General features: G+C 45.0%; 1 protein-coding gene across 7 annotated transcripts in view; it reads left to right on the forward strand.

Annotated features, from left to right (window-relative positions):
• The window catches only part of LOC139229971 (myocardin-related transcription factor A-like), a 240,402-nt gene that overhangs the window by 105,815 nt on the left and 111,031 nt on the right, over positions 1 to 23,556 (forward strand). For 4 of the 7 annotated variants that reach the window (XM_070861664.1, XM_070861663.1, XM_070861659.1 and 1 more), the window contains one exon: positions 20,759 to 20,824. In XM_070861664.1, coding sequence (XP_070717765.1) covers positions 20,759 to 20,824 — 66 coding nt within the window. Of the gene's footprint in view, positions 1 to 1,278; positions 1,445 to 18,182; positions 18,271 to 20,758; positions 20,825 to 23,556 lie in introns of those variants that run through there. The other 3 variants (XM_070861661.1, XM_070861660.1, XM_070861665.1) reach the window with 2 other exon arrangements.

The raw sequence follows: 23,556 nt of genomic DNA on the forward strand, positions 1-23,556 counted from the left end.
CACTGTTTAAAAGGTTTTAAATATTAAATATTGAATTTACTAAGAAACTGATGACTACACCATGAAACTACTACATGGTTCTGTATAAATTTTTAAATCCATGTTCAATTATTTAAAATAGTTACTTACAGGTTGGTGGACTTGGCACTCTTATTAAAATGCTTAATTTTTGTGATTAACCCATTTTCAGCTGTATTAATAAAACTGCACCATGTCAAGGAATATTATTTTTTTGGAATTTCTTTCTAAAACGCTGCTCGATTGCGCTGGTTCATGGAAGATTTTACGTTCGATGATGTGTGAATGAGTTTGGGCAGAAACTCGAGCAAAAAGTTCAATTCTGAAAACTAGCATAATTTGCACCCAGATTGCCGATTGCATCCAAAGCGGAAACTGAACCCCATAATCTGTAACACAATATTTCACAGTTGCTGGTTTTGTCCCCTGTATTGCTGTGTGTGCTGGACTGTAACCTGCAATAACCGGTCGGCACAAGGCTGACATTTCAAATGTGTGGAAGGGCCATTAAGCTTCCCAGGAAATGACCTTTATAATTGTACTGTTGAGATAGAATTTGCAGCACAGAGGGGGGCCCACCGTGCATGTGTTGCCACTTCCAAAGAGCTGTCCAATTTAGTCCCACACCCCAGTTTTTCCCCATAACCCTGCAAGTTAGTCCTCCTTATATACATGTCCATCCTGCATTGGAAGTGAGCTGTTGACATGATAAATTTCTGCTCTTAAGAATATCTGACCTTGGTGGAAGTATCCTGTTATGCTTGTTGGTGGATTTATCCACATTCTGTGCTTTCAATCGCTGGGAGCTTTCAGTCGCTGGGAGCTTTCAGTCGCTGGGAGCTTTGTCGCTGGGAGCTGGGTGCTGCATTGTCGGGCCAGAACTGATGCAGCTTCAGTGTTTAGCTGCAGTCCCTAATGCTCGGCCACAAGTTTGAGATTACACACCCGCACTCCATCTGCTATAAATAGCGCTGCTATTATTGCATCAATGAGCCTGTGCTGTCGATTTTCCTGTTATTTTTGCCAGTTCTTGTGCCCGAGAGAAGGTGGCACGGTGCAGTAGCATGTTTGTGTAATGTAATATATAAATGCCGCTTCTTGCTTACAAGCACTCTTTTTACAGTTCCAATTGAGGTACAGGCCATTGTGCCAAACTGGAAAGTAAAAGGTAAAAGTCTAAGCCTAAACATTATAGCTGTAATAAAAGCAAACCTAATTCTAGTGGCCAGTACTGTGAATAATTTCCATTTATTTTAACAGTCCGACTTACAAAACTTGTCCATGGAGCTCGAGCTTTGCGTGTCCTGCACTTCAATGAACAGTAGTGTTGGTCTACAGGGACACAAGCTGATGAATGTCTCTTACAATACTGGTAATACAGCTGCTGAACTCCCTTTCTTACCTCACCCAAGTGTGAGCGGAGACGGTGAGAATGTGTGGGGTTTTTGGAGGGCTTCCTAGATGTGTGCTGTCCAGCAGGAATCCCTGGCTAATGATCGGAAACTCTTCCTCAATCAGGAAAACATCGAGTCCAATTGCACTCGCTGAGATCAGTAATGGGAATAGATCCTGGAGCATTCCTGATCGCCATGGATCAGCACCACATGGGTCAATACCATCGAATCATCAGGGAAGCCAACCCGTTCAATTTAATATTGCTCGAGCTGGATTGCAGCTCCAACTTGGGACACCTCTGAATAGGGCTTGAGCTGAACCTGCTGCCCTTCAGTCCGTGGTGCCCTATAGTGATGATCCAACACTTCAACGGATCTTCGACTTGTTCAAGCTCTTGTCATGGTTGCTGTGTTAGATTAGATAATTTTTGTACTTCCACTAATTCCTACTAACTTTTGGCAACAGTTGTTGTGATTTGGAACACGCTGCCTGAGAGGACGTTGAAAGCAGATTCAAGAGTAACTTTCAAAAGGGAATTGGATAAAGGGAAAAGGAAAGATATGTAGGGCTACGGAGAAAAAGCCAGGGTAGTGGGACCAATTGGATAGCTCTTTCAAGGAACCAGCACAGGCACGATGGGCCGAATGGCTGTAAGATTCTATGCGTTTATATTGATATTTACTTCATTGATATAATATTAGTTCTACTGATGGCACAATTATCAAAATAGCTGTGGAAACCTAATTGTAGCTCAGTGTCCTGCTTGAGGGTAAGTCTATATACCCAAGAGCTTTATAAATAGCGTACTGATGAAGGAAGTTACCAGTGACGAGCGTCAATAGCATGAAGCTATATTTGTGTTGAGCTACTGTTTTCCTTGGCTCAGTTAATTACCTTTTTATCTGGGAGGTTTTTATTGCAGAAGGAACATCTAAAAGTGTTGCACATCAATAAAAGCTTTCCGAGGATTGAGTAAACCGTCATCTAAGTTTGTCTCTGTCGGTAAATTGAAATAGTATAGGAGGGATAGCCCGCAGGACAGGCAGTATGTTATTTTATTTTAGTTCAGCATCTGCCTCTGATATTTCAGTCAGTAGACCACTTCCTAAACCACTTTGTCTTGCTACCTGCCATCAAAAGCTATTTTGAAAAGCCTATTGCTTAGGTTCTTCCGGATGAGACGTTAAACCAAGGCCCAGTCTGCTCTCTCAGGTGGATGTAAAAGATCCCACGGCACTATTTCGAAGAAGAGCAGGGAAGTTACCCCGGTGTCCTGGCCAATATTTATCCCTCAACATCACAAAAACCTTTTGATCTGGTCATTATCACATTGCTGTTTGTGGGAGCTTGCTGTGCACAAATTGGCTGACGCATTTCCCACATTGCAACAGTGACTACGCTTCAAAAAGTACTCCATTCTCTGTAAAGCTTTGAGACGTCCGGTGGTTGTGAAAGGCGCTATATAAAGGTAAGTCTTTCTTTTGACTTTGGACTGTTCTCTCTCCCCGCCCAGACAAATCCTTCTAGTTTCTGATCTGCGCTCACCTCTTCCCCCTTGTGGAAACGTTTGCTTATGTGATAAGTGGTGCATACGGTTTTTGGTTAGTATGCTTCAGCCCGGTTGATAAAAATGTTTTTGCTTTCCCATTTAAAAAAAATGCCCTCCTACGCCGTGTATTCTGGCGGGTTACAGAGCGGTCAAAGGTAGCTTCTTTCTGCTTGTCGGAGGTTGCTTCCCAGTGCTTGCTGGTCCCCTTTAGTTTGCCTACGTTGGCCTGCTTGCATTTCAGGAAGGTCTTTCTCTGCTTGATTATTGCACATTGGGGCTTCTTTAGTTTGGAGACCCGTATCCCTCTGTCTGCTCCCTGCCTTCATTGCTAGCGCTGGTTCCTTTACCCTGATGGCAGAATTATAGACGCGCAATAAAGTGGGTCTGTGATGCTGCTGATGAGAGGTAATTTCAGCAGTGTAAATACGGGCAGTCAGTCTAACACACGGCTGTCCCACAATCTGAACTAGGACTTCAAAGCACTTTCATTATGCAGGGAGAAGGGTACAAAGTGTTCATGACCTGCCCTTCCCTTTGCATTAAGGCAAAACTATTTCCCTCCCCTACCTGCGCTTTCTTCCCACGTAAGTGATTTTACCATTTAAAAAAAAAAGTGTATTCTTGTATTAGAAAAAAGAGACTTGCATTTATATAGCGCCTTTCATGACCTTTTGATGTCCTAAAGTACGTTAGTCAATGGAGTACTTTTTGAAGTGTAATCACTGTTGTAATGCAGCAGCCAATTTGCACACAGCAAGATCCCACAAGCAGCAATGTGCTAATGACCAGACACCAGGGAGAGCAGACGGAGCCTCAGTTTAACGTCTCATCCGAAAGACAGCACCTCAGACAGTGCAGCACTCCCTCAGATTTTTGTGCTCAAGGTCGCTGGAGTGGGACTTGAACCCACAACTTTCTGACTCAGAGGAAAGGGTGCTACCCACTGAGCCACGGCCTACGCACACTTTTTCAAGGCACTTCCTATCCAATAAATTAGTTGAGAAGTGTTGCGACTTCTTATTTAATCAAACATAGCAGCCAATTCACATCAGCAAGGTCACCCAATGAGAGAAATGCCCAGCTGATGTATTTTTGGTGAAAGTTGAGAGAGGAATGTTGGCCAGGACACTGCGAGAGCTCTTTTATGAGTAGTGCCATGGATTTTTTACATCTGCCTGATGTGGCTTTGGTTTAACATTGTTATCTGAAAGATAGTATCTCCTGGAGTGCAGCACTGCACTGAAATCCAGACTATTTCCTCTTTTTTTGGTTTTCTTTTAAATGAAAGAAGCAGCTCTAAATGGTAAATGGCAAAACTAGTTACAACAGTTTGAAAGCACTTTCTTTCCAGGGAACTGATTGGTGTGGTTAATTAGCTTTTAGCTCTGCATCCTGGCTTGGATCCAGTGTAACTGACAGTCCCTCCTCTCTGCTAGCTGTAGGGATCGAAGTGAAATTAACTTGGAGGCGTCTCCAACCACTTGTTAATGCGTACAAGCTCAGAGCATGAAGACTGTCGATAACCAGCTCAAATCGCAACCAAACTGATCGTCTTGCTGTTGTGTGAAATGGTAATATCACACTATGGCAGTAGTTGCTTTTCTGAGATCAGGTTTAAGACAGTGTTTAGGCAGAGTAAAGGGACCGTTCACCTGTAACCTATCATGTAGCTGACCTACCAGTACGCGATGCTGGGTGCAAAGTATAATCCTCCTCTTCCGGCAGCATTCTCCCTGAACTCTATGACCAACAACTAGCTTGGGCCTGGCAGTTCACGTACCTTGACTTGCTCTTGAATTTGACACCCATCCCGTTCCTCAGTACAGATTATTCCAGCTCCTTTTAATTGCTTTTAGCTGTTGCGATTCTTTAAAGGCATCATTGGCCAAGAGACACGATGGGAAGAAATCATCTCAAACATTCCCATGCCTACTGTAGACAGGTAATAATTCACGAGTGGGAAACAGATCTCCTTGTTATTGGGGCTTCGATGATCATTGCAGAAAAACAGGGGAGGACGGTATTGGTAGATTATTGAACTGAAACCGTTTTGATAAGGCTTTCTAGAGGCAGTTCATAGAATCATAGAAATTTACAGTATATCAGGAGGCCATTTCGGCCCATTGTGTCCCCGCCGGCCGACAAAGAGCTATCCAGCCGAATTCCACTTTCCAGCTCTTGGTCCATAGCCCTGTAGGTTACGGCACTTCAGGTGCACATCCAAGTACTTTTTAAATGTGGTGAGGATTTCTGCCTCTACCACCTTTTCAGGCAGTGAGTTCCAGACCCCCACCACCCTCTGGGTGAAAAAATTTCCCCTCCAGTCCGCTCTAAACTTTCTACCAATTACTTTAAATCTATGCCCCCTGGTTGTTGACCCCTCTGCTAAGGGAAACATGTCCGCCTACCCATTCTGTCTAGGTCCCTCAAATTTTATACACCTCAATAAGTTCTCTTCTCCGCCTCCGCTGTTCCAATGAAAACAAACTCAGTCTATCCAATCTTCAGTTGGTATAATCTTGCACTTTGAGAGGTTTGTTTGAACTGCTTGTGATCACTATATGTTTTGTCTTGGTAGCCTGCTTTGCTCTGGAAGGCAACATCGCGAAGCCCGATCCAGTTATCTCCTGAGCCTGAGGCCCACACAACTGCTCAGTGGCAGGAGTGACTGCATAGCGACCAGGAGGAGGCATCCTGGCTGAGGGTGTGAAATCCTTCTTCTGACTCCTGACAGCAGCTGAATCTCTGTCAGAGTGTTTTGTTAGAGTTTGGGCTTCAAATGGCATTTTCTCTTTCAGTTCTTCCGCAACATTTTCAATGAGTGAGCCTTGTCCCCTGTGAACAGATCATGCACTTTGTATTGACTTCATCCTCGTAGGCTGATGTGGGCCTGGCCCAACAGCTTGCTCATCTGGGACACATTATTGCACTCTGGAATTTTAGCAGAGTGCACAACCCTGTTATTATGTCTTCAGTGCAGAATTATCACAGCAGACAAGACTTGTACATGCTAAAACCACCATCTTATTTATGTACACATTAAAGAATATACAGTACAGGTTAAACCTCCCTTATCCGTAACTCCTTTATCCGGAACCACCCCTCGTTCGGAACCATTCCCGGCCGTCGGGTGGTGCATGTGCACAACGTGGCCAGTGAAAAATATCAATTCAAAAAAAAAATACATTTACATATCAATGAAAATAAATTTGCCCAACTTCGGAGCCGACACCTTCGGGGCCTGACAGCCCGCTGACACCTCGGGGCCTTCCAACCCCTCGGGGTCCGACAGCCACAGCCCGCCGACCCCTTAGGGACCCGACAGCCCGCTGATACCTCAGGACCCGACAGCCCGCTGATACCTCGGGGCCCGACAGACCGTCGACACCTCGGGGACCCGACAGACCGCCGACACTTCGGGGACCTGACAGCCCGCTGATACCTCGGCCCATCAACACCTTGGTTTGTATACCGTTGAAAACACGTGACCTCCCCTTATCCAGGACCCTCTGGAACTGGCCTGTTCCGAATGAGGTATATTTCCGGAAGAGGGGAGGTTACACGTGACCTCCCCTTATCCGGAAATATCCCTCATTCTGAACAGGCCAGGTCCCGATGGTTCCAGATAAGGGAGGTTCAACCCGTACTCAACTTTTAAGCGCAAGAGAAAACTTTGCAAGGATATATTGTTAAACATATACAATCTGGGAAAGCCCTCTTAATCCTTTGCATGTTCTACTTTTCTTAAGTAGAAAAAGTCTTTCCAACAATTCTTTCTTGTAGTCTCCACTTGTGTGCTCCTGACTGGCTCAACTTGTGTGCTCCTGCACTGTCGACTCTGTCCTGCTTTAAGTTTACATGGGAACAGTAGTCGGCCATTTAGCCCCTCGAGCCTGTTCCACCATTCAATGAGACCATGGCTGATCTGCGACCGAACTCCATATAGTCACTTTTGCCCCATATCCCTTAATATCTTTGGTTAACAAAAATCCATCAATCTCTGATTTAAAATTAACAGTTGATCTAGCATCAATTGCCGTTTGCAGACCAGAGTTCCAAACTTTGTGTGTAGAAATGTTTCCTAACTTCATTCCTGAAAGGTGTGGCTCTCGTCTTCAGACTATGCCCTCTAGTCCTAGATTCCCCAACCAGCAGGAATAGTTTCTATCTACCTATCAGTTCCCTTTAATATTTTGAAAACCTAAATCAAAACACCCCTTAACTGTCTAAATCCCAAAGAATACAACCCTAATTTGTGTAATCTCTCCTCATAATTTAACCCTTGAAGTTATTTAAATTTATTCTATTGAAATAAGTAATTTTCGCTTTTCAATTTACGATGCCAATCGAGCTTGATTAAATAGAATATCACAATACTGATTCTATTTGATACATGATAGTAATGCCGTTTTTAAGTTTAAATGATTTGTTGCGAATAAATTGCTTAGCTCATTGGTAGTGTGCTTGCATCTGAATCTACAGGTTGTGGGTTCAAGCCCCACGACAAGACTTGAGCACATATCTAGACTGACACACCAGTGCAGCACTTAAGGCATGCCACGCTATCGGAGTTGCATTCTTTCAGATGAGACATTAAACCAAAGTGCTACCTGTTTGTTCAGCTGGACATAAAAGATCCCAAAAGCACTTTTTGAAGAAGAGCAGTAAGTTCTCCTGGCCAGCATTCAACCAGTACCACCAAAATAGATTAATTCATCACATTATATTTATAGCTGTACAGGGTATTGGTGAGGCCGCACCTGGAATACTGCGTGCAGTTTTGGTCACCTTACTTAAGGAAGGATATACTAGCTTTGGAGGAGGTACAGAGAAGATTCACTAGGCTGATTCCGGAGATGAGGGGGTTACCTTATGATGATAGATTGAGTAGACTGGGTCTTTACTCGTTGGCGTTCAGAAGGATGAGGGGCGATCTTATAGAAACATTTAAAATAATGAAAGGGATAGACAAGATAGAGGCAGAGAGGTTGTTTCCACTGGTCGGGGAGACTAGAACTAGGGGGCACAGCCTCAAAATACGGGGAGCCAATTTAAAACCGAGTTGAGAAGGAATTTCTTCTCCCAGAGGGTTGTGAATCTGTGGAATTCTCTGCCCAAGGAAGCAGTTGAGGCTAGCTCATTGAATGTATTCAAATCACAGATAGATAGATTTTTAACCAATAAGGGAATTAAGGGTTATGGGGAGCGGGCGGGTAAGTGGAGCTGAGGCCACGGGCAGATCAGCCATGATCTTGTTGAATGGCGGAGCAGGCTCGAGGGGCTAGATGGCCTACTCCTGTTCCTAATTCTTATGTTGCATCTTATGTAGCTTGCAAGACCTTACTAGATGCAAAGTACTGCTGTTTTATCTTTAAGTGACACTTCAAAAGTACTTAATTGGCTGTGAAGCTTTCGGGGAAGGTCCTGAGGACTTAAAAGGCGCTATATAAATGCTAGCTATTCTTTCTTTCTGAAGCGGATGCTGACGTGAAAATGTGCGTGACCAGGAAGTGTTAGAATAAAGATTCTACCGGACACCTTTTCGGAATAAGTCGCACTATGTGAACCCATAACCATTTGAGGTCTGTCTCCGTCAATCTGTTTTACATTGAATTGCATAGAATTAACAGCACAGAAACAGGCCATTCGGCCCAACTTATCTGTGCTGGTGTTTATGCTCCACACGAGCCTCCTCCCACCCTAATTCATCTCACCCCATCAGCATATCCTTCTATTCCTTTCTCCCTCATCCAAAATGATCTGTTCCCAATTGCACATCAGATTCAAGCATCATTTTATCCACCGACCCTACCCCAAGCAGCCTCTCTCTTAGAATTTCACTGCAAGGGATTTATTTTACAATTTGAGAAATGAGCAAGATATCCGCTTTTGCAATGCACATAAAGGCCACAGAACACCACTTTATTTGCTGCACCTTGTATTTCATTCTATCGGCTGTATATTTTGGGAAATGAAACTTCCTGATTAAACCACTGACCATTCAGCTTATTACTATTACATAAGTGTGTTTGTTGCCACACATTAACTTTGTGGATCTAGTCAGTATCACCATGACATCATCTAGCAGTGTAATCAGAGCCCTGGTGTTATTTAAAAAAATATATAGTTACTTGGAAGTGTTTTCAACATTGGAATCTAACTGGGCACTTCAAATGAGTTATGAACTTGAAGTTTCATGTGCAGGTTAAGCATGAACCCCTTGTAATCATTTGATCATTGTCTAAGACCTAAATACCACTGCCATCTCTGCAGAGGCTCTTCTAACACACTACAGTGTGCAGAGTGTTACAGGATGCAAGGAAAAGCTTGTCTGGTAGGTGATCCTTCTCTTTCCATTGGGACTTTCTCCCTTTCTCTTCTGAATTTTTTTGTGTTCATCGGCAGCCGTAAGCTTTGGATTCCCTCTCTAAACTTCTCCGCCTCTCTACCTCTCTCTAAGATGCTTCTTAAAACCTACCTCTGACCAAGCTTTTGGCCACCCATCCTAATAACACCTTATGTGGCTCGGTGTCAAATTTTGTAAAGCACCCTGGGATGCTTTAACTATGTTATTAGTCCTACATAAATGTAAGTTTTTGTTGTGTCTCTTCTAAACTCCAAATGCATCGTCCTACCTACTCTTCCTCCTCCTACATCCCCATATGTTCAAATTGAAAGTCTTACCCCAGCTCATTCTTTCCTATAGCCCCAATCTAAAGAAAACCTCGCCCCAGAATTTTTCCTTCCTCCCACAATCTGCATGTTTTAAAGCCAAAGTGCCATCGATCCACTACTTCCAGAATTAGCTTGTCACCTCTCCTACCATTTTCACGTGTGGCTTGGCCTTTCAACTTGATTTCTTCAAATGTAAACGCAATTCTCACACAGCGCTTTGTCTTTTTAATCTGGGTGGTATCATTCCACTTCGAATGTTGCCCGTCGTCAAGCTGGAGATTCCCATGCAGAATCATAGGTGACATGCTTATGCTGTGACTAAATCATATTTCATAAATTGTACCGTACATCCTTAAAGGCCGGCTACACTGCAGCCATTCACTCAGACTTCGGGGTTCTTTAACCCCCTCTGTACAGTATCTTGCTTCAGCAGTGTTTTTCTTATGGCTATAGTGTAACGGGTTTTCTATTCTCCAACAACAACTCATGGAAACATAGAAAATAGGTGCATGAGTAGGACATTCGGCCCCTCGAGCCTGCACCACCATTCAATATGATCATGGCTGATCATGCAACTTCAGTGCTCCATTCCTGCCTTCTCTCCATACTCCTTGATCCCTTTAGCTGTAAAGGCCACATCTAACTCCCTTTTGAATATATCTAACGAACTGGCCTCAACAACTTTCTGTGGTAGAGAATTCCACATGCTCACAACTCTGAGTGAAGAAGTTTCTCCTCATCTCGGTCCTAAATGGCTTACCCCTTATCCTTAGACTGTGACCCCTGGTTCTGGACTTTCCCAACATCGGGAACATTCTTCCTGCATCTAACCTGTCCAATCCCGTCAGAATTTTATGTTTCTATGAGATCCCCCCTCATTCTTCTAAATTCCATTAAATATAAGCCTAGTTGATCTAGGCTAGCATTTATATAGCGCCTTTAAAGTAGTAAAACCTTTCATGGCATTTCACAGGGATGTTATCAGACAACATTTAACACCGAACCACGTAAGGAGATGTTAGTACAGATGACCAAAAGCTTGTTAAAAAAGTTTTTAAGGAGCGACTTAAATCGAGAGAGAGAGAGAGAGAGAGAGAGAGGCGGAGAGGTTAATGAGAGAATCCCAGAGCTTGGGACCCAGGCAGCTGAAGGCATGGCCACCAATGGTGAAGCAATGGAAATTGGGGATGCTTACGATAAAAAATTATGATGCAGATCGGGAAAGATGGCCATGTTTGAGTAGTGGAGAGACTGTGTAATTTGGGTAGAAGAAATGACTGGCTCATGACTGAAAGGAAAGTGTAATTTCTTCCCTAAAATGTCTATTGGTTACAAAAGAATGACTGGCTTTAAAACTTAATTTGTCTTGAGGAATGCAAATGTATCAAGTGAACTTGAGTGAACAGGTCTTTGTCTCCTGATAGTGCTGATCTCTCCCTTCTCTCTGCTTCTCTTTCCACCCCCCCCCCCCCCCCAACCGTACTGTACATTGGAGTTTCTAACGGGCTATCTTTGAAGTCCTGACCTTTCTGCAATGGCAGTGCATAGAGTTTCACTGCCTTAATCCCTTTTCCCAGCCGTTTCCGTATCATTACATATTTTTAAATACTTCCCTCTGCCTCGCTATGTCAAAGAATTTTTCAAGTGATGGCTGTGAGTTTATGTTCTGTTGTGGCCTAAACAATAATTTTACACTATTTACCCCCTCAGATCATCTCCGTTTTGAAAAACTGCCAACAAATCGGCCTCTCTACCATCTCTGTTCCAGTGGGGGAAAAAAAGACCTTTCTTTAGGACTGTAGCATTTCATTCCTGGTATTCTCATGAATCTGTGTTGAAGAATGCAGGAAGCAGAGATGGGTTAAACAGAATGGGTGTATTGGAGGCGCATCGAGTTCAATAGAGAGAAACACAAAGTAGTACACGAACGTACAAAATTGACGGGCAGGTAAAGACCAGCTTGGTCCATCAAGCCTGTCCCACACCTCATGATTACTGGAGCATCATGTCTAGACACTCCCCACCCCCGCTACGACGTTCTCTCCTGGGGAGGAACTTCTTTTCCATGTTTTTGGAAAAAAGTGCCTTGAGAATCCTAAACCGTAAAATTTTTAAGAATGAAGGAAGAGAGAGAGAGATCTTGGGCTCCAAATACATAGATCTTTAAAAGGTTAGTGCGCAAGTAGAAAATAGTGGACATATATTCTTGCAGTTTGGGCGCGCTCCTGGTAATTTATGCCGATTCGTACATTGAGTGTTACAGCAAGAAGGGAACTGGTAAATTAGCATGCCACACTTGTACTCTGTTTCAGGTAGCTTCTGGCTGCAGCTCGACCTCTCTATCTCCTTTCTTGGTTCCTCTCTGTTGTCAGGCTGTTCCTCTGACATCCATTCTTGGATGAGCAGCAATTTCCCCCAGTAAAACATTGGCTCCGACTGGCATCTCCATACTATCGGCAACAATTGATTCCATCCCAGTGTCTGAGGATGAGCCGCCCTGAGCACAATCTCGACATGCTACTTGACCCCGAGCTGAGCTTCTGTCCCCATCACCGTTCCATCACACTGCTTACTTCCAGGAGGCATGTGCAGCTCTGAAGCGCTGGCTGGATGCGGAGACTAACAGGAGCAGCAGAGCCAGCCGGAGTGAGCAGGTAGCGGAGCGAGCCGGAGGAGCAGGTAGCGGAGTGAACAGGTAGCAGAGCGAGCCAGAGTGAGCAGGGAAATCGACTGATAAGTAACAAAAGACAGTATTTGCAGACAATTCCAAGCCCCTAGCCTGCCAAATACATTAATCAATGTTTCGGTCTTCCAAGAGGTGGGGGGGAGGCTGACAGAATAACCTCTGTCCTCTCCCCACTCTTAACTTCAGTTTATGCAAAACTCTGCTGCCTGAATTCCCTCCTGCACCAGGTTCTACTTACCCATCACCTCTGTCCTCACTGGCCTATAGTGGCCCCCAGTCCCCCAATGATTCAGATTTAAAATGCTCGTTGTCGTATTTAACTCCCTTTTGGTCACCTCAGCTAATTTCTACTTGTACGGCTCGGTGTCAAATTGTTTTATCTCATAATACCTCTGTGAAGCGCCTCGGGGATGTTTCACTACGTTAAAGGCGCTATATATAAATACAAGTCACACATGGAGAAATTAGGACAGGTCGGTCAAAGTCGTAGCTTTCAAAGAGCGTCCTAAAGGAGGAAAGAGGTAGAGAGGCGGCGAGGTTTAGGGAGGGAGTTCCAGAGCTTGGGGACAAGCAGCTGAAAGCACGGCAACCAATGCTGGAGCAATTAAAATCAGGGATGCACAAGAGGCCAGAATTAGAGGAGCATAAAGATCTTGGGGGCATGGTGGGAGGGTGGTGGGGCTGGAGGGGATTAGAGATATGGAGGGGCAAGGCCGTGGAGGGATTTGAAAATGAGGGTGAGAATTTTAAAATCAAGCTGTTGCTTAACCAAGGGCCAGTGTAGATCAGTGAGCACAGGGGTGGTGGGTGAACGGGTCTTGGTGCGAATTATCTTGGTGCGAAGCATCTTTCTCCGTTAACTCGCATTTATATAGTGCCTTTATCACCTGGTTAGCTGAGATTGCGTTCTCGCTTGTTGAACAATAGGGCAAGAGATCCTCCGTCCCCCATAGCTGGCCCCTGCCTTGCTTGTATCCACAAAGTGATTAAAGACAAAGAAGGAAAGAAACTCAGAGTCTCACTATTTACACACATGTGCGGCATTGAGTAAGGCCTGGCCCAGGTAATGTGTGCATTCCATCTGGGCAGGCTGCTCCCAGCTTGCAGTTAGCAGTTTAAGGCGTCCATGATACCGCCACAGGTGCAAACCCCCTTTCTCTCCTCCACCCCGAGGAAAACATTCTTGTATTAAGCAGGACACGTGTGTAGCACCTATTGCTGATTGCACAGATGAACGGGGCTTGCTAATGTCAAACTGCAGACGAAGCTGTCGCACTTGTGCTGTTATCTGATCTCAGTTTGGATGACTGCCCTGGATTCATTCCAAGGGAAACATTTTGTACAGTGAACGCTGAAAAAATCTGTGACCTTTTATGTCACATAGAGAATCAATGAGATAAATGAGGTCTGGGCGTGTTGTGAAGAACACACTTGGGGGAGGAAGGCAATGTTGGTTGATTTCAGTCTGCAAGCAAGGTCCCAGAATGGTTTGACAACTTTGAATTCATTCCCCAAATTGTTTATGAAACTAGATTTACTGTCTGCATTTTCTGTGTTGTGTCGTAGGAAGAGAAGATATTTTACACAAGCTAACTACAGGTATGGTGGAGTCAGTTGAGGGGGTGAGGGGATTTCACGGAGAACAGCACCAAAGCTGCATTCGTCTTGTCTAACCTATTTATATAAAAGTACGACGTGAGTATTGACACCACTATGTCAGCCAATGAGTTGGAGGTGGTTTGGGACTTGCGACAGGACTCACAGCAAACAGTCTATTTAAAAAGAGCGCTATGAACGACAGCAAACCGAACTCGTGACCGAGGCTGCAGCAACCTCTCCCGATAAAAGCAGGGTGATTTATCCGGCACATTGCAATGAGTGGGGGATAGTTAATATAACACACATTCTGTGCGTAAAATCAATCCCAGTCACTTACTGCAGTGTGATTCATAGAATCATAAAAATCTATGGCACAGAAGGAGGCCATTCGACCCATTGTGTCTGTGCCAGCTGAGAAAGCGCTACCCACCCTAATCCCACTTTCCAGCTCGGTCCGTAGCCCTGTAGGTTGCGGCACTTCAAGTACATATGCAAGTACTTTTTAAATGCAATGAGGCTTTCTGCCTCTACCTCCCTTTCAGCAATGAGTTCCAGACCTCGCCATCTTCTGGGTGAACAAAGTTCTCCTCAACTCCCCTCTAATCCTTCTACCAATTAAATCTGTGCCCCTTGATAATTGGCCTCTCTGCAAGGGGAAATACGTCCTTCCTATCCACTCTATCTAGACCCCTCATAGTTTTATGCAATTCAATCAGGTCTCCTCTCCACCTCCTCTGTTCCAAAGAAAAGAACCACAGTCTATCCAATCCTTCCTCATAGCTAAAATTCTCTGGTCCTGTCAACATCCTCGTAAACCTTTTCTGTACCCTCTCCAGTGCAATCGCATCTTTCTTGTAATGTGACCAGAACTGTGCACAGTACTCTAGCTGTGGCCTAACTAGTTTTTTGTATAGTTCAAGCATAAACTCCCTGCTCGTGTATTCTGTGTCCCAGCTAATAAAGGAAAGTATTCCGTATGCCTTATTAACCACCTTATCTACCTGTCCTACCTTCAGGGATCTGTGGACATGCACTCCAAGGTCCCCCTGTTCCTCTACACTTTTCAGTATCCAACCATTTATGGTGTATTTTCTTGCCTTGTTAGCCCTCCCCAAATGCATTACCTCACACTTATATGGATTGAATTCCATTTGCCATTTTTCTGCCCCCCCTCACATAATATCTTCTGCCGTCTACAGCTTTCTTCCACACTATCAAACACATGGCCAATTTTTGTGTCATCTGCAAACTTCTTAATCATGACCCCTACATTGAAGTCTAAATCATTGATGTATGCCACAAAGACTAAGGGACTCAGTACTGAGCCCTGCGGAACCCCACTGGAAGCAGCTTTCCAGTCACAAAAACATCAGTTGACCATTCCCCTTTGCTTCCTGCCACTGAGCCGATTTTGGATCCAACTTACCCATTTCCCTTGGATCCCATGGGCTTTTACTTTTCTGACCAGTCTGCAATGTTGGGACCTGGTGAAAAGCCTTGCAGAAATCCATGTAGATTACATCAAATGCACTGCCCTCATCAACCCTCCTTGTTACCTCCTCAAAAAATGATCAAGTTAGTCAGACACGACCTTCCTTTAACAAATCCATGCTGACTGTCCTTGATTAATCCATGCCTGGATTTATACTGTCCGAATTCTTTCCAACAATTTGCCCACCACCGAGGTTAGGCTGACTGGTCTGTAATTACTTGGTCTATCCCTTTTCAAACATCAGTACAACATTGGCAATCCTCCAGTCTTCTGGCACCACACCTGTAGCCAGAGAGGATTGAAAAATGATGGTCAAAGCCTCCACTATTTCCTCCCTTGCTTCTCTTTAATAGCCTGAGATACATTTCATCTGGGCCTGGTGATTTATCTACTTTCAAAAATGCAAAACCCCTCAATACATCCTCTCACTACATTTATCTCATTTAATATTTCACACTCCTCCTTCTTAACCACAATGTCTGCATCGTCCCTCTCTTTTGTGAAGACAGACGCAAAGTATTCGTTCAGAACCATACCCACGTCATCCGCCTCCGCACACAAGCTTCCTTTTTGATCTCTTAATAGGTGGGGGAATTACCCAATCATCATTCAGGCCAGGACTTGTGTCATGATATGCAGCTATAAAAATAAAGAGCGTGTGGCAAACCAGTCCCACCCACCCCTTCCCTCAACTATCTGTCCCACCTGTGACAGGGACTGTGGTTCTCGTATTGGACTGTTCAGCCACCTAAGGACTCATTTTAAGAGTGGAAGCAAGTCTTCCTCGATTCCGAGGGACTGCCCATGATGATAAACATATGATGTTCCCCTTAAAGGCTATCGAATGGCTAGCTATCTTTTTGCTTTATAGACTGTCTTTTCTCTTGTATCTGTAGGTTATGCTAGCCGTCCTACCCCTTGTTTTCCTTGCATAATATAGGGGTGTGGTAATATATTGAAACATGTGGACAAGAACCTAGTGTGGCTTGGGCAAAGGGGAGTCCATGATTTAAAAAAATATTTATTCTCAGAATGTGGGTGTCACTGGCAAGGCCAGCATTTATTGCCCATTCCTAATTTCCCTTGAGAAGGTAGAAACATAGAAACATAGAAAATAGGTGCAGGAGCAGGCCATTCAGCCCTTCTAGCCTGCACCGCCATTCAATGAGTTCATGGCTGAACATGAAACTTCAGTACCCCCTTCCTGCTTTCTCGCCATAACCCTTGATCCCCCGAGTAGTAAGGACTTCATCTAACTCCCTCTTGAATATATTTAGTGAATTGGCCTCAACTACTTTCTGTGGTAGAGAATTCCACAGGTTCACCACTCTCTGGGTGAAGAAGTTTCTCCTCATCTCGGTCCTAAATGGCTTACCCCTTATCCTCAGACTGTGACACCTGGTTCAGGACTTCCCCAACATTGGGAACATTCTTCCTGCATCTAACCTGTCTAAACCCGTCAGAATTTTAAATGTTTCCATGAGGTCCCCTCTCATTCTTCTGAACTCCAGTGAATACAAGCCCAGTTGATCCAGTCTTTCTTGATAGGTCAGTCCCGCCATCCCGGGGATCAGTCTGGTGAATCTTCGCTGCACTCCCTCAATAGCAAGAATGTCCTTCCTCAAATTAGGAGACCAAAACTGTACACAATACTCCAGGTGTGGCCTCACCAAGGCCCTGTATAACTGTAGCAACACCTCCCTGCCCCTGTATTCAAATCCCCTCGCTATGAAGGCCAACATGCCATTTGCTTTCTTAACCGCCTGCTGTACCTGCATGCTAACCTTCAATGACTGATGTACCATGACACCCAGGTCTCGTTGCACCTTCCCTTTTCCTAATCTGTCACCATTCAGATAATAGTCTGTCTCTCTGTTTTTACCACCAAAGTGGATAACCTCACATTTATCCACATTATACTTCATCTGCCATGCATTTGCCCACTCACCTAACCTATCCAAGTCACTCTGCAGCCTAATAGCATCCTCCTTGCAGCTCACACTGCCACCCAACTTAGTGTCATCCGCAAATTTGGAGATACTGCATTTAATCCCCTCGTCTAAATCATTAATGTACAATGTAAACAGCTGGGGCCCCAGCACAGAACCTTGCGGCACCCCACTAGTCACTGCCTGCCATTCTGAAAAGTACCCGTTTACTCCTACTCTTTGCTTCCTGTCTGACAACCAGTTCTCAATCCACGTCAGCACACTACCCCCAATCCCATGTGCTTTAACTTTGCAGTTAATCTCTTGTCGAAAGCCTTCTGAAAGTCCAAATATACCACATCAACTGGTTCTCCTTTGTCCACTTTATTGGAAACATCCTCAAAAAATTCCAGAAGATTTGTCAAGCATGATTTCCCTTTCACAAATCCATGCTGACTTGGACCTATCATGTCACCATTTTCCAGATGCACTGCTATGACATCCTTAATAATTGATTCCATCATTTTACCCACTACCGAGGTCAGGCTGACCGGTCTATAATTCCCTGTTTTCTCTCTCCCTCCTTTTTTAAAAAGTGGGGTTACATTGGCTACCCTCCACTCCATAGGAACTGATCCAGAGTCAATGGAATGTTGGAAAATGACTGTCAATGCATCCGCTATTTCCAAGGCCACCTCCTTAAGTACTCTGGGATGCAGTCACCTTCTTGAACCCCTGCAGTCCGTGTGGTGAAGGTGCTCTCTCACCACTTTAGGGCGGAGGTTCCAGGATTTTGACCCAGCAACGATGAAGGAACGCCAAATTTATTTCCAAGTCAGGATGGCGTGTGACTTGGAGATGGTGGTGTTCCCATGCACCTACTACCTTTGTCCTTCTAGGTAGTGGAGGTGCTGTCGAAGAAGCTTTGGTGAGTTGTTTCAGTGCACTTTGTGGATGGTATACGGTGCGCCGGTGATGGAGGGAGTGAATGTTTAAGGTGGTGGATGGGGTGCCAATCAAGCAGGCGGGTTTGTTATGGACGGAGCGGCAGGATTTTGACCCAGCGACGGTGAAGGAATGGCAGATATATTTTCAAGTCAGGATGGTGTGTGATTTGGAGGGGTACTTGCAGGTGTTGGTGTTCCCATGCACTGCTGCCCTTGTCTTACGAGGTGGATTACTGTGTCTCTGCCTGTCCACCAGAGTTGAGATACCTTTTCATCATCCCAAAGCTCCAGTTGGATTCAGAAACAACACAGCACCATCAGACAGATGAAGATTCCAAGTACACTTTTAAAAGTGAACATTAATGCTAAGAATTTGTACGCAGGAGTGTTGAGTAATGAGGCCTGGAATTCTTGTTTTTTTCCACGAATGCTCCACTTCCTTATTTTGTGAATGTAAAGCGTTTGAATGGAATGAAAAGGGAAGTTGAGACCAGTTTTTGCTCTTTTTTTTTTTGTAGTTCTAAGAGGAAAAGATTTAAAAAAATCTAAAATCTTGTAGAAGCCACATACAATAAGGAAGGCATTCAGACTGTCTTAAGTTCATACCAGTACTTAATGTCTGATCTCTGGTGTGTGAATGGGCGGCTCCAGTGTTGTGTTGTGCACCATACACTCCCCTCCCCATAATAGTGCTTTATTTAAAAAAAAACACTTTCCAATTTTACCCCTTCCTTTCTTGAAGGCAATGAATCTTGCTGGAGGTATGGTTCCATGGGTTAGTTGCCTTCTGTTACCTCATCTAAGTGGCCATTCTTCACAAGAGCCCAGGCAGTGTTTTACCAGGCTCTTTGACTGTAGGCGGTCTCATATACATTAGACACCTCAAATCGCTGGAGATCCTGCAAATCCACTGGAAGGACAGACGCACTGATGTTAGCGTCCTCGATCAGGCCAACGTTCCCAGCATCGAAGCACTGACCACACTCGACCAGCTCCGTTGGGCGGGCCACATTGTTTGCATGCCCGTCACAAGACTCCCAAAGCAAAGTGCTCTACTCTGAACTCCTAAATAGCAAGCGAGCCCAAGGTGGGCAGAGGAAACGTTGCAAGGACACCCTCAAAGCCTCCCTGATAAAATGCAGCAACCCCACTGACACCTGGAAGTCCCTGGCCAAAGACCGCCCTAAGTGGAGGAAGTGCATCTGGGAGGGCGCTGAGCACCTCGAGTCTCGTCAACGAGAGCATGCAGAAATCAAGCGCAGGCAGTGGAAGGAGTGTGCGGCAAACCAGACTCCCCACCCACCCTTTCCTTCAACGACTGTCTGTCCCACCTGCGACAGAGACTGTAATTCCCGTATTGGACTGTTCAGTCACCTGAGAACTCACTTTTAAGAGTGGAAGCAAAAATATGCACCCCCCAGACTGAGTGGAAAATGCAGTTTTGGCTAGATTGGGCGATGCCTAAAGAAAATGGGCAAAACATTAAAAAAAAATCTATAAAAATTTACACCAAGAGTTAGGCCTAACGCCAAAAAGAAGAATAAAAATAATTTTTCAATAAACCTAATTTAAAAAAAAAAAAATCCCCAAAACATTCCCAAGACATTTTAAAATTAAATCACCAAGAGATTTTGAAAATAAATAGTAAAAAAAAAAATCACGTACCTTTTTCTTGCGGACCGCCCAGCTCCGCTGATCCTCATGGCCGGTTTTTACATTTTTTTTATACTTGCCTATGGGGATCCCCGCTCAGCCAAAGATCGCGCCAGGGTGATCTGTGGATGTTGCACACCGGCGGTCCTCTCCCCAGCGGTACTTCGAACCTGCCGGCGTGCCTCAGGTAGGGGAATTTTTCGCCCACCTGGTTCTCGCCGAGAAATCAGGCGGCGATGGAGTGCAAATTCTAGCCCAAAGGCCCTAAAATTATTGAAGCAACGTGCTGTCACGAAGGACTGTAGGTTTTTCTCTGTCGAGAGAGAGATGATGAGTTCTCTCCCGCCTTTCCATCTTGTAGCTTGTGCAGAAGGTTGATGGTAATCTGCGGCCCTCGAGTTAACGGTTCAGGTCTCTCGCTACTCTGACACGGTGCAGTCATTGTGCTGACTCTTGGATCTGTCTTGTGGTTTACTTACAGACAGCGTGTTTTTAAGCTAAAATGTGTTCAAGTAAAAGGGTGGGAGGGGGTGCGGGGGAAGGGAATTTAAACCCTCAAAGTTTATTTAAAAAGAAGGGAATTGTAAAAAAAAAAAGGTATCGTGGAGCTTATCAGAATGACAGGCGCCGTTGCTATTTCCTACTTAAAAGCAGCTGGGCGGAAACATTCGATCTGTGACCACTTCTGCAAAAGAAAAGTGAAGTTTGGAGCTGAGAACTTTCTCAAAGCAGTGGTGGTGGGGGGGGGGGGATTGCTCCACTCGCTCGCTGCCCTGGCCGGCCCCGCTAACCATGTCTCTCCTTTCTCTCCGGCAGTACTGCAGCTAAAGCTTCAGCAGCGGCGGACCCGGGAGGAGCTGGCCAGCCAGGGAATCATGCCACGTAAGTAACATGCCATGCAGGATGCTGCAGTCACTGCCGGGGGCGGGGGCGGCGCGTTCTGTTCAAATGATTGCGATACCATTTTGACTCGTTTTTTAAAAAGTAGATGCCGTGCCTGTTTGTAAAATGGTTGCATCTCTCTCTCTTTTTATCCCCCCCCACCCTCCCCTTTCTTTTCTGGACGTGACGCATTATCCGAGCACATACTGTTGAACTATTCTAAATGAACACCTCTCTCGCCTTCCTGAAACAAAATTGCAGTTCAGCTTCTTAAGAGGCAGTGTCGAGGCACCGTTGATTTCTGGCTAGATATTGTGTCGAACGGGACAGAAGCTGCATGCAAGGGCTCTTGTGTCATTTAACGCCTGATATTGAAGCCCCCCCCGCCCCTCCCCCCGCATCCTCTTCCTATCCAGGTGAGGAAGAAACTCTCAGGGCTCACGACGGATGCCTGTTTGACATGTGCAATTCCTCCTTTGGCTAGCCTGGCTGGAGAGGAAGTTTCCTGTGTTGGCTGTGCCTAATGGCCTCTTCTTCTCCTGAGTATGTAACACAGCAACATCTAACGCCAGGGCCAATGATCCTTCCCCTGCAACGTTTTTGTTTCGGGGGATGGGCCTCTGGTGCTGGGGTTGTGTCCTCACCACAGTTGCTTTCCAGGCATTGCAAGATGAGGTGCTACTAACTGGTAGGGTGGTCCTAGCTGGACAAGCCGTACAAACGTTTACTAGTGCTCAGTTGCAGGTTAGCCGCACATTTTTAACCAGTTAAACTCCAGCAGTGCCTCTGCACATGAGAGAGAAGTAACTTTCATTATATAGCGACTTCAGGACATTCCAAAGCTATTTACAGCCAATGAAGACCGAGATGAGGAGGAATTTCTTCGCTCAGAGGGTTGTGAATTTTTGGAATTCTCTGCCCCAGAGGGCTGTGGATGCAGAGTCTTTGAATATATTCATGGCTGAGATCGATAGATTCTTGGACTCGAGGGGATTCAAGGGATATGGAGATCGGTTGGGAAAGTATTGAGCCAGATGATCAGCCGTGATCTTATTGAATGGTGGAGCAGGCTCGATTGGCCGTCGGACCTACTCCTCCTATTTCTTGTGTTCTTGTGTCCTTTTGAAGTGCAGTCACTGTAGGAGGCAAGGTAGGATCTGAGTTCTTGTCTACTTGTGCCCAAGTTCCCTGGGCTAGAATAGGTGGGGCGTATCCCCATGGGGAGAGGCTGTACACTCTGCATTGGGTAAACACAAGTGGAGTTCTCGGGAGTTCAGCTTGGAGACTCTTGAATATGGGGCTGGGTTCCCATGTCTGTCAGACATATGACATTGCAATGTATTGAAATTGCCATCTTCAGTAGCGTGTTGAAGTTTACCTTGAAATACTTTCCAAGGATCAAGTTCAATTCGATTGGGACGAGCTTTAATTATGACACCAATAACAGGAGCGAGGTGATTTGAGTGCAGATGTGATTCTAAATGGCATTCTTGAAAGCACCACATTGGGCAGCTACAAGGAAGGACTGAACAGGCTGGGGCTCTTCTCTGGAAAAGAGAAGGTGGAGAGGTGAACCTAATCGAGGTTGTTAAAATTATGAAGTGGTTCGATGGGGTAGATGCAGCTGTTTACACGTGTGGGGAGACCAAAGCTCGAAGCCATAAATATAAGATAGTCACTAATAAATCCAATAGGGAATTCAGGAGAAACTTCTTTACCCAGAGGGTGGTGAGAATGTGAAACTTTCAATCGCAGGGGTGGTTGAGACGAATAGCAGAGATGCATTTAAGGGGAAGCTAATAAAGCATACGAGGGAGAAAGGAATAGAAGGATATGCTGATGTGGGAGGAGGCTCGTGTGAAGCATTCACACCGGCACAGACCTGTTGGCCCGAATGGCTGTAAATACTATGTCATTCTATGTACCTCTCTCCACATGCTGCAATTAGATTATTAAAGGGAGGAAGTTAGCCTCTTTGTAATACAACCCAGAGCTCGCAAATTGTGCGGAAAGAGGCTGATGGCAGTGTGTAAACTTTGGTAACTCTGGCTCCCCACTGGTTTCAGTAGAGCTGCTCTTGTCTGTGCTATAGCTGGTGGTGGTGATGAGACCCATCGTGGCAGGGCTCTCACTTTTAAGTTTATTTTTTTTTAAAGTATTTTTGCAAATATATTTTGAACTGGGAAGGGTGTACTGTGAATAAAATCTACAACCCCACCCCCGTCACACCTCTCTTTAAATACTCCTGCATTGTTCAGAAGATTCAACAGTAGAATCCAGAGTGGAGCAAATTCATTGTTTGTCTTGTTGCAAAAGTACAGCGAATTAAACCGTTTGTTACGTTTCTGTGGATATATTTTATTGGAGCCGTGCAGACACAAACCTCGAGGTTTGACTTCTGAAAGCTGGAAATGCACTTGAAGCTTTGAGCCCAGTTTCCTGTGTCAGTTCGGGTCAGCTGTTAGCTCGCGCCACGGAGCCAGAAAACGGTGTCTCACTCAATCCCCGCTTGTGGACTTGACCACATTATCCAGACTGACCCGCTACTGTGTTGTGAGAAGTCCTGTCTGCTTTCTCCAGTGGTTCAGTTCAGATGGTTGTTGATGATCCCATGGCACTTTTGAAAGAATAGAAAGGTGACCTGGAACAACATTCTCCTTCAGTCAATACGAATAAAAACTGATCAACATCTTGCTATATGCAAAATGGCTGCTGCATTTACCGATGTAACT

Source organism: Pristiophorus japonicus, chromosome 19, assembly GCF_044704955.1.
Source record: "Pristiophorus japonicus isolate sPriJap1 chromosome 19, sPriJap1.hap1, whole genome shotgun sequence".
Classification (NCBI taxonomy): Eukaryota; Metazoa; Chordata; class Chondrichthyes; family Pristiophoridae; genus Pristiophorus; species Pristiophorus japonicus.